The 12536-nt window shown below is 41.4% G+C and overlaps 2 protein-coding genes across 6 annotated transcripts in view; both read left to right on the forward strand.

Moving 5' to 3' along the window:
• PMS1 (PMS1 homolog 1, mismatch repair system component) overlaps window positions 1-12536 on the forward strand; it is a 581602-nt gene that overhangs the window by 95636 nt on the left and 473430 nt on the right. The window lies entirely within an intron of this gene.
• Window positions 1374-3514, forward strand: LOC121008778 (E3 SUMO-protein ligase ZBED1-like). The gene is made up of 2 exons (XM_040441473.1): window positions 1374-2825; window positions 3032-3514. The coding sequence occupies exons 1-2, from the start codon at window positions 1374-1376 to the stop codon at window positions 3512-3514; spliced, it is 1935 nt and encodes a 644-aa protein (XP_040297407.1).

The raw sequence follows: 12536 nt of genomic DNA on the forward strand, positions 1-12536 counted from the left end.
GGTGGTCAAACAGCGGCCCCTAGTGGCCAGTCTGGGAATGTCTACATTTATCTCACACTATTGGAGATTGCTCCCAGCAGGAGGTGATCCACACTGACAACTCTCAGCTAAGGGCAGGGATCTGAAACTGCTGGGGTGTCAGATTTACTGACAGTTACTGATCCTGCACCATCAGAGCCCCTTCATACGTGTATCAGTCCCTACTGAGAGGATGGTTATTGTGGATACAATGTAGCATACACAGGATCTATCAACCTGAAACCTCCAGGACTAACATACTGATGGTCTCTCAGGTTCTTTCACACTTGCGTTATTCTTTTCCGGCATAGAGTTCCGTCCTAGGAGCTCAATACCGGAAAAGAACTGACCAGTTTTATCCTAATGCATTCTGAATGGAGAGCAATCCGTTCAGGAGGCATCAGTTCAGTCCCTCTTACGTTTTTTGACCGGAGAGAATACCGCAGCATGCTACAGTTTTCTCTCCTGCCAAAAATCCTGAACACTTGCCGGATCCAGCTTTAAACTTATATTGAAATGTATTAGTGCCAGATCCGGCATTAAAATTGCTGCATTGACGGATCCGTTCTTCCGATCTGCGCAGACCTTTAAATCTGTGAAAAAAATAAACACCGGATCCGTTTTTCCAGATGACACCGGAGTGACAGATCCGGTATTTCAATGCATTTGTCAGACGGATCCGCCTGACAAATGCATCCGTTTGCGTCCAGATTGCCGGAATCCTCTGACGCAAGTGTGAAAGTAGCATTAAGCACAGCCTCGAGCACCAATGTAAACTCTCTACCGCCGCCTACCATGTGCCATTTATAATGCTGGTGCCTTTGGGCCCCTCGGGGACCGGAGTCAGATGTAACTGCTACAGAAAGCTATGTCCCGTGTCCCCATTGTCTTGGTTTCTTTACAAGGTTCATAGAGGTCACCACCGGGGGGCCTATAAATTTTTTTTGCTATGGGGCCCAGTCATTTCTAGCTACGCCCCTGCGCAGGTGCCACGTGCCAGCCAGACTCTGCCACCTTGTTGTGACAGGTAGGTGACCATCACACAGATACACCACTCACAGAGACTGCAGCTGGTCACTGCCTGTTATTAACTTATTACCGTACCTAAAAAAAAAAATTGTGTCACCTCAGTCACCACCTGTCCGTTTTTCCTCACTCCTCAGGCTCAGTCCAGTCCACCACAGGCAGGAGGAGAATCGCTCCACCCGACCACCACCAGCAGCCAGCAGTGTTACTTTTTCTGTTGATCTCGTGGCAGGCTTTAGGCTTAGTCACTCAAATTCAAGACTTGTGTCATCCCTACTCACAAATTCACATAGATGCCTGGCATGCATTGCATTTGCTAGTAAATAAAAATGGCAGAAGTAGAACAAAAGGAACGAGAGATAAAAAATGCACCTAGCTTTTTAAAAGCAAACATCTGGGAACATTTTGGCTTTTATGAAAAAAGTAGGAAGCACGAATTGGACAAGTCATACGCTGTGTGTAAAATCTGTCACACAAAAATTAAATATCTAGGGAATATTACTAATCTGAGAAACCACGTCAGCCGTTTTCACCCAGAAATGCTAAAACCTACCACCACCACCACCACCAAGGAAATGAACCCAGATCAGCCAAGAATTGATGCAATGTTACAGTCAACTTTGCCGCCCAACTCTGAAAAGGTAAAGAGAATAACAAAAGCTGTGGCAGCTTTCATAGCGAAGGACCTGCGCCCTTACTCTGTTGTGGAAAACAGTGGGTTTCGCTACCTTTTGAAGACGATAGAGCCGCGTTACAAGATCCCGTCACGAAGTCACTTTACAGAAAACGTCATACCTGCACTCTACCACGAAACCAAAGCTAAGATAATTGCATCAATGAGCCAAGCAAGTCGAGTCGCAATAACGTGTGATTCCTGGACTTCAGTCACGACAGAGTCTTATGTTACAATAACAGCACATTACGTTAGTAAGGACTGGCAGATTTTGTCGCATGTACTGCAAACGAGAGCCATTTATGAGTCTCACACGGGTGCTCATCTGGCAGAGCTACTTTCTCATGTTGTGGAAGAATGGCAGCTGTCCGATAAATCTGTAGTGCTTGTGACCGACAACGCGTCAAACATGATAGTTGCAGCTCAAGTTGGAAAATTCCCCCATGTGAAATGCTTCGCCCATACACTGAATCTTGCATCCCAGCGAGCGTTGAAAGTGGCCACTCTCTCTAGGCTTCTTGGCAGAGTACGTCGGATATCCACATTCTTTCACCGCAGCACTAGAGCAAGCCACTGTCTAAAAGAGAAACAGAAATGTCTTGGCCTGAAGAATCATAAGCTGATAACTGATGTGGCAACAAGATGGAACAGTGCATACGACATGGTCGAGAGGTTCTTGGAACAACAACCTGCAGTCTGTGCCACCTTGCTGTCTCCAGAAGTCAGAAGAGGAGAGTCCGATCTCTGCACTCTAAACGAAACAGATGTGTCAAATGCAGAGGACGCCGTGAGTGCATTAAAGCCAATGAAAGATGCAACCATGCTGATGTCAGAAGAGCGCAATCCAACAGTTTCTCTCATTGCCCCTATAAATGCACAACTTCTCCAGAGCATGACAGACACGATGGGAGACACACCCATGATCCATGAGATCAAGAATTCTATTAGAACAGATCTCCAGAAGAGGTACAGCAGTGAGGCCGAGAAGAAGATCCTTCATACAGCCTCTGCACTGGATCCTCGCTTTAAGGGACTGCCTTTCATCCTCACAGATGAAGAAAGATTGGAGATATTTAAAGGAGTCACTGAGGAAGCTGCATCCTTGGAGGTAATTAAATTAATTTGAAGAATTCCATCATGTTTCTTCTTGAAACGACAGTAGCACAAGCACTACCACGTTTCTGAATCTGATGCGGTGCGGGAACTGTACTGTCCGTTTCCTGTGCTTTTTCATCACCCCATCAGAATCAAAGGCATTGACATTTGTGTTTTTACTTATTGTTTTTTTTCCGTTTCTTTTTTGTTCAAACACAGATTACATCAGATGAGAGTGAGAGGACACAAGAGGATCATCAAGTGCCTAGAAGAAAACAAACTCTGGAAGAAGAGGACAGTTCACCCATCGAAGACAACCATTCTCCACCATCTCCTCCCAAAAAGGCCAGATCGCTGCTCGTGAGTTTGCTGGGACAGTCTTTCACTGACACTGAAGGTACAATAGAACCCAAAAAGACCCCCTATGCCAAGGCTGAAGAGGAAATGGAAAACTATTGTAAAGCCCCACCTCTGCCTCTCACTGAGGACCCTTTGAACTGGTGGCATGAGCATGAGGTCATATTTCCCCTCCTTTCTCGGCTGTCAAAGCAATACTTGTGTATCCCAGGTACAAGCGTGTCTGCAGAGCGGGTTTTCTCCACTGCAGGAGATGTGGTAACTGCAAAAAGAAGCGCCCTCAAACCAGACCATGTAGATCAATTGGTGTTCTTACAGAAAAATCTACATGTTCCCAAATGCTGAGCAGTGTTTTTAATTTTATAGATTTTGTTTATAGCATTGTCTCTGCCACTGAAATTTTTTATTTCTCTGTCTCCCCTGCCAGACTCCCCTTTTCCCTTCCCTTCCCCTCCCCTTTTCCCCCTTCCCCTTCTCTTTTCCCTTCCCCTCCCCTTTTCCCTTTCCCTCCCCTGATTATTCTGATTAATCAGAATATATGATATTATTCTAGCTTTTAGCAGCACTGGAGTGGAGAGGAGATGGAGAATGGTTTTCTATTATGCGACTGTCCGTCCGATCCATTTTGTATTTTTACACTGACGTGTTTTTTGGTGTTTTCCCAATGTGTCTGTCATGCTCTGTGAATTTCTGACTCTGTTTAGGGGTTTAACCTTCAACCAAAAGAATTCTGTATTTAATTCCAGACAACTGACGCCCGCCAAGCCACCAGAGGAAGGCAAATCCTTGAAAGAATAAATTGAAACTTAAAACCTGGAGTAAATCTTTATTGGATCACACAAATACACATTCACACAAACCAAAAAAACACACACCGACCTTCTGACATCATGTCTGACTATGGTGGCTGTGCCACATTGCCCGTCCTGTGGCCTGCCCTTTACCATTATGATTCAGTGAGGAGGATGTGTGTTTATTTTTTTTCTGGTATTCTGTGGTGTGTGTTTGTGATCCCATAAAGATTTGTCCAAGGTTTTCAGATTCAGTTGAAAATGTATTCTGTCAAGGATTTTCCAGCTTCCTCTAATGGTGGCATGGCTTGGCTTCAGTTGATGTATCGTGGTAGAGTGCTTGCTGAGTGCTCAGTGCAGGTAACGTTTTCTGTAAAGTGACAACTCTGAGAGCTTATAGCACTGATCTAGACGTACTACCCATCTGGTGCTGGTGGTGGTGCTGGTGCTGGTGGTGGTGCTGGTGGTGGTGCGCTCCTGCTGCCAAAACAATCACGGTGAACCAGGAAGTTCTGCAACACAGACAACTTGAACACACTGTGTGACAGACAGTTCCTGACTGGCAAACATCACAGTGAGTGAACCTATAACACAGTCACTGACTGTGTTATAGGTTCACTGACTCACTGTGATGTTTTACAGTCAGGAACTGAAGTGCTCCTTTTTTTGTAGGTACTGTTTAATATTATATAATATATAATATATATTATATGGTAAAACTATTGTAAAACTTATAAACTAACTGCACCAGCCAGGCCAGCACAACAGTTTAATGTTACAGAGACACTGACAGTACTGTTTTAAATAAATACTGTTGTCTGCTGCACTGTTTTGTTCATTCAGACTTTGCTATATGATATGCAGGGAACTTGGTATGATTTGTTTAAATAGCAGATACAAATAAATATTTTTGTGCAATTTCTGACTGATTGAATTAATTTTTTGATGTAAAATTGAAAAACAAGGGGACTTGGGTAATAATCTTGATGCATCGTGATGCATCGCCGAATCGAATCGTGGACTTGATAATCGTAATCGCATCGAATCGTGAGACGAGTGAAGATGCGCAGCCCTAATACCCAGGGACATACCGTAGTTCGCAGAAACTGGAACGTCACCCAACGTACTGACACCTAGACACGTGTTTCGCCTCACCAGGCTTCGTCAGGAGGTGGTGGTATATGATAAAATAGGGGTATATATAGGAAGAAGTGGCAGGTAATGACTTAATATGTAAGCACAATCGCCTGGAAAATACCAACAGCGGCGCGATCCCGTCATGATGGCTGACACGATCTTTCAGCGCGTCCCCACATCCTCACAGCGCTTGCGTAGCGCACACAGTGACGTGGAAATGGACAGCGCATGCGCCTGGTCGCATCTCTGGCATAGTCATGTGATCGCATCCTACAAGAAAGATAACGTGACCAATCTCATTGGAAATAATAGGAAAAATAGAAAGAATACTCTACAAAGCATAATCATATATAATCGATATCACAATTACCACATTACATGATCATACCCAAATAACATATATCACGAATAGACATAATTAATAAATTACAAATAAAACCATGATCGTAATGATAAAAATCTATTCATAATAGTTAATAATTAAATATATAATCATGCATCATCACAGTAATAAAAATCAATTCATAATAATTAAATATATAATCATGCATTCTAAGGTATCAGAGTACAGATACCATTTATGAAGGATTTTTTTATTTCTAACCAATAGGTTGTCATTACATATAAACTACGGTACTCTTACTGTAATTTATTTTATTGTAAAGCCATCATAAAACCCCATCTTTGGGCAAGTGTATGCAAACTATCATGTGAAGTATACTTATGAAAAATAGAAAATAAAAAATAAAGACAATTGATAAAAAGTGAATATGTGCTGAAAGTACATAATAAACTTAATCGGCAAATAACACATGCGGGATGAAGTCCGTCTATCAGACGTTGAGAAAACAAGGACCAATGGGCAAAGTGCATCCCCCATATATTACACCTAACAATTCCCGTATCCCTAAAGTGCAAGTACAAAGAAATTTCCTCATACTTCATAAACACCATATAGATTAAAAATGTATAAACCCAAGATAACGGAGGATGGAGTCACCCATAAGGAGTCGGAAAACCGAGAGCTGATGGGTAAGCACTTCCCCCTATTGACTATAAAACCCACAGAGTGCAAAATCTTACAGTACAAATCGGAACCTATCATGATGAAATAATGTGGATAATCGACTTATGAAGAGGATCAAAGTCTTCAAAATTCTGGATCTTTCACTTTTCCCATCAATATCTTTTTACTTCTTTAGATCACATGGATTACTTTATATTTATCCGCTTGTATGTCATTAAGAATCAGCCGCCACATCCATTCCAAAAGAAAGAAGCAACCTAAACAATATAAATTAAAAACAAGTATATCGCAAAATAAAAATTCACGTACATTACAGAAAGGACATGAAGCTATTCGATTCATTCAGACCTCCAGGGGTCATGGTATCCAACAATACAATCCACTTCATTTCTTTGCGCAATAGAGCACGTTTAACATCTCCACCTCTAGATTTCAACTTAACCCTGAAAAAAAGGAAGTTCCAGCAAACACTTTTCAAGATGTCTTTTTTATCTTTATTCATTGCTTTAATGCATCCGACAAGGACAATTCATCCACCTTACGACTATTGTTTACGTGTTTCGAACAAACAGTTCTTAATAGTAACCGTTACGATTAAGAACTGTTTGTTCGAAACACGTAAACACTGCTTGTCTAATCTAACTATAATTTTGTCAGATATTGATACTTGTGGTCTTTTTGCACTATCTATTAATATCAAGGTAGAATTATAGTGAGGGAGAACTCTCTAATATTAATAGGATATTTTTTACAGTTAGGGCCATATTCCTATGACCTTGATGGATGATTATTACGCTGTCTGGTAATGTACCCCATGTATATTTTCTGTATTGTTTCCATCGTGCTCTTTTTCCTTCTAAATACTTATGGATATTATGGATTTTTAATAAATAAAGATTTCTATATATTTTTATATCAATCCCATTGATTCCCTTCTTTTGAGTTTAGTCTATGTTTATAGATCTATGGGCGATTTTTTCTTTATTATTTTTTTTTTTAAGATGATGAGGTGGTTGTAGATGTTTATTTTTATTCAAAAGCATCAGCCTCTCTGTTGGTCAGGACTTTTTGTGCCATAATGTGCAAGCACGCTCACTGCTGCTGGATTGCAGGGTGGTAGTAACCATGGAAACAGACAGTGTATTATGCGATGGAAAAATGAATCCAGCCAGCAAAGGAAGCAATATGGATAATAACAATACATTAGGAAGTGCCTTGTATTAATTTTCTCTACATGATAAATGCCATTTGCTGATTCTTCCATGTATATGGACATAGCACAACCTTTCTTTGCAGCTCCAAAGCTTCCCTTCTTTTCCTCTGTCCAGTTATCTGTGTGCCCTGAGACCAGCGGGAAGGAGGGCAGCAGTGAAGATTCTCTAGTACTACTTGCATTCAGCACAAAGTGACCAGGAGTCCGGGTCTCCGTTTTTCCTTTCTGTTATTGTGGACGTGCACTCCTTCTTATGTCCTTTTGTCTTGAAAGAGCTATTCTATTTATGCTAGAAAACCTGTTTAAATGGCTGAGCAGTGATTGGAAAAGTATGCTGTAGTTGTGAAACGCTCAGTTTAAAAAAAAATATTTTTTGAAAGAAAGCTGAATTCCACGTGTTTTTCATGTTTGTCTCTCATGAAGTGCAAAATACCAGGTGTGACATAAGGCACTGTCACCTAAGTTCAGTGACTATTAGTGAATATCTAACATGCTAGATAGTGGATAACATTTATGACCGTAATAACCTTACCCCTGTTCGCTGGAGCACCCAAACCTCGACACACATTTCGAACGTATTTGCTTCATCAGGAGGATGGGCTATGTATGCAGCAATGCTAAATTATAAACTAGAATAAATACTCTGATAGAAAACCAGAAAATAAATCACATGGGCGCTAAACAAGAACACTATTCCAAATATATGGCACAACGCTAATCGGTTAGTGCCGCATCAAGGAGCCTTTACCCCTGCGCTGAGGTCAGAGCAATGGAAAGGAAATCTTCCCAGCAACTACTGGCGTCACTGCTCCTTCATCAATTGGCCAGGCAGTGGAAACACCCACGGTAACACCGTGTGTCATGTGTACTGGATTGCAAAGGAAAATCTACAACGAGACCACCATAGAATACGGAGCCTGCTAATAGTCTACCAATAGACTATTTAAAGTGACAGTGTGCAAGTATATTATGTAACTATAAAAGCTAAAAAAAAGACCAAGCCATAACATTTTTACAAAAGTAAAGTGCAATCTGCAAAGTAATCAAATCTATTATAGAGTGCAACTATTATTATATATTAACGATCACATGAATAAAGTGAATAAATAAATTTAAAAAACTAAAGTGAAAATTAACCCCTTCTACCCCGGGCCAGTTTTCGCCCTTCTGCCCAGGCCATTTTTTGCAAAACTGACTTTGAAACACTTTTACTTATCCAAGCCATTCTGAGACTGTTTTCTCGTGACACATTGTACTTAATGATAGTCATAAATGTGAGTCAATATATTTCACTTTTATTTATGAAAAAATCCCAAATTTACCAAAAATGTAGCAAAATTCGCAATTTTCAAAATTTCTATTTCTCTGCTTTCAAAACAGAAAGTGATGCTTCATAAAATATTTATTACTTAACATTCCCCATATGTCTACTTTATGTTGCTATCATTTTGTAAATGTCATTTTATTTTTTTAGGACGTTAGAAGGCTTCGAATTTTCGAAGCAATTCTTAAGATTTTTAAGAAAACTTCCAAAACCCGCTTTTTAAGGACCAGTTCTGGTCTGAAGTCACTTTTTGGGGCTTACATAGTGGAAACCCTCCATAAATGACCCCATTGTAGAAACTACACTCCTCAACTGGAACAGTATTTATTTATTTATTTTATTTTATTTATTTTTACAGCGTTCACCTGAGGGGTTAGGTTATGTAATATTTATATAGAGCAGCTTGTTACAGATGCGGAAATACCTAAATGTTAACTTTTTTTTATTTTTTCACTTCAACACAATAATATCAGTTTTGAAGCAAAAAAAAAACACATTTTAGTGTCTCCATTGTCTGAAAGTCATAGTTTTTTAAAAAATTTTGACCGATTGCCTTAGGTAGGATCTCATTTTTTGCTGTTTGAGGTGACGGTTTTATTGGTACCATTTTGTGGACATACCCCTTTTTGATCACTTGGTGTTGCAATTTGTGTGATGTAAGGTGACAAAAATGGCTTTTGTGGACAGTTTTTATTTTTATGGTGTTTAACGGACGGGGTGGATCATGTGATATATTTTTAGAGACGGTGGTTACGGATGTGGTGATACCTAATATGTGTGTGTTTCTTCCTTTTTTTTTTATTTTTTTTTTTATAAAATCAGGGAAAAGGGGCGTTTTTATTTTTTTTACTTAAATCTATTTTATTTATTTTTTTATTAAAAACACTTTTTTTTTTTTTTTGCTTTATTTCTGTCCCACTCTGGGACTTCAATTTTTGGGGGTCTGATCCCCTCTTCAATGCATTATAATATATCTGTATTGTAATGCATTGCCTGTTAGTGTATTACACTGAGTAATACACTAACAGGTTGCCTATGAGACCCAACCTGGGGCTGGATCTCCTCGGCTCCCGTAGAAGGCAGGTCCCGATTCTGTGCAAGACATTGGGAAGCCTGTGCACGGCATCGGGCTGCCTTCTCACTCATCGGGAACCCCGCCACAGCAGCGCTGGGACCCGATGGGTTCCCTCACCCGCAGCAAACCCCTTCAAATGCCGCAGTCAGCGCTAACTGCAACATAGAAGAGTTTAATCCAACGGCATCGGCTTTTACAGCGATGCCAGCGGTTACAGCAGGGGCACGGCTATTAGGGACGGCCGGGCATCTGCAGTGATTGGGCGAGCACCGCTCCTGTGCCTGCCCGATCACTGACGTAATAGTACGTTAAAATGCGGCATATGTCGTAAAAGGGGTTAACGTAATAATGCAACAAAAATACAAATAAAACTAGTCATAATATATGATGCTAAAAAACACGGAGCAGTACATAGAGCAAAAGTAGAATGGAAGGATTTTATTTTATTTTTTTCACATGCACCTGATTTTGGCTCACCATCACTGAGGGAAATCAATGACTGAACACTAACTGTGTGAATAGCCCCTAAGAAGGCGTTTGGCTGCCCAGGATAGCCCTTTATGTTTGAGCAAACGGGTAATGTACAAAACACACACCAGAATACAAGTGACTGAGGATAGAACTGTACCAAAGCAGCTTACAGTGATATTAAATAGAGGGTGGTAATTAATGGTACACACTCAGATTGGGTAACTGTCACTAGTGGGGTACCACAGGGGTCAGTATAGGGCCCGATTCTCATCAATATATTTATTCATGATCTCGTAGAAGGCTAAATTTTGCAGCTGACACTAAACTGTGTAAAGTAATTGACACGAAAGAGGACAGTATACTACTACAGAGGGATCTGGATATATTGGAGGCTTGGGCAAAGAAGTGGCAAATGAGGTTTAACACTGACAAATGTAAAGTTATGCACAAGGGAAGTAAAAATACAAGTCACCCATACATACTAAATGGTAAAACACTCGGTAACACTGACATGGAAAAGGACCTAGGAATTTTAGTGAACTAAAACTGTAGAAACCAGTGTCAGGCAGCTGCTGCCAAGGCCAATAAGATAATCTTTTGCATCAAAAGGGCATAGATCCCCGCGATAATCCTACCACTTTAAAAATCGCTAGTCAGACCACATATGGAGTACTGTGTACAGTTCTGGGCTCCTGTGAACAAGGCAAACATAGCAGAGTTGGAGAGGGTTCAGAGGAGGGCAACTAAAGTAATAACTGGAATGGGGGGATTACAGTACCCCGAGGATTATGCAAATTAGGGTCGTTCCCTTTAGAAAAAAGACTATTGAGGGGAGATCTAATAACTATGTATAAATATATCAGGGGTCAGCACAGAGATGACTCCCATCATCTATTTATCCCCAGGACTGTGAATGTGACAAGGGGACATCCTCTGCGTCTGGAGGAAAGAAAGTTTGTACACAAACATAGAAAAGGATTCTTTACGGTAAGAGCAGTGAGACTATGGAACTCTCTGCCTGAGGAGGTGGTGATTTACTAAAAGAGTTCAAGAGAGGCCTGGGTGTATTTCTGATGTGCAATAATATTACATGTTATAGTTACTAGCGATGGGTTTTTGATCCAGGGACTTATTGTGATTGCTTGATTGGAGTCGGGAAGGAATTTTCTCCCCCTAATATGAGGAAAATTGTCTACTACCTCAGTGTTTTTTTTTGACTTCCTCTGGATCAACTTACAGGATAACAGGCTGAACTGGATGGACAGATGTCTTTTTTCAGCCTTAAAAACTATGTTACCATGTTACACGTTCCCCATGTTCACCTAAATCAGGGGTGGTGAACCTGATACGGGACCATTTCATGTGGCCCCCGTCCCTTGCCAGAATGTATTGGGAAAATGCTAATGACCGCTTCCATTATGTAAGCAATAATTAGCATGCGGGAGGCACAGGAAGGTGAGAACAGGGCATTGTTAGCTGCACTCGCCTTCCTTGGTCTTCTTCCGGCCCCACGCTGTGTCCTCGTCTACGTGCACTATGACCTGACGCTGGGCGCTGTCAGGTCACAGTACAGCGCGGCAGGATAAAGACCAGGGAGGGTAAGTGAATCTGCCAAGTGGCAGCGCCGTCCAGGGCGTTTTTTATTTATTTTTATTTTAAATGTCTGACAGCCTCCATATGCATCTGCGACTCTGATATTGACGGAAGATGGCTCAGTGGGCTGGTCCATGTCTCGCTTCTTTCTTCTGCCCCTCTGGAGGAGGTTGGGTTGGGGCAAGTTGGACAGCTCCTACCCTTAAAACTTGAAGACCCCCTGTTATTACCAGGACCATCTCAGGTTTTTAATTTTAAGGGAACACCAGCTGGGTTTCAAGCCTGACTTGTTGAAACCAAAGACTATACACAAGCTTATTTGAGCAAAGGACTTAACAGAGTTTATTCCAGGGCTCCCTGCCACAACTGCTGAGATTGTTTAGAAGAACGTGGCTTCTAGCAGGTTAATCAGTGAGCGCAAACACCTGGCATGGATGGCCATTCAGAGGGCCCTGCCCTTAAGAACCTTAAAGCATACCCATGGACTATGAAACAACAAGTATGGCACCCGTTGCCTGTTTGAAAAGGAAACACTTTTACACCTCTTTTGGCTGTGCCCGTTTGCGCAGGCCCTGTTGGACACCTTGGAGAATGAACTCAGAGACTCTGTTTCTGGGAGAAGCCTAAAGCACACTGTGGTGCTTTGTGGACATTTCCATAGAACCCACATGGATCAGGTTATGAAGGAGTCCTGGCACATTTTGAACTGTTTTAAGGACACTCTGTGGCTTGCCAG

Source organism: Bufo bufo, chromosome 7 (genome assembly GCF_905171765.1).
Source record: "Bufo bufo chromosome 7, aBufBuf1.1, whole genome shotgun sequence".
Lineage (NCBI taxonomy): Eukaryota > Metazoa > Chordata > Amphibia > Anura > Bufonidae > Bufo > Bufo bufo.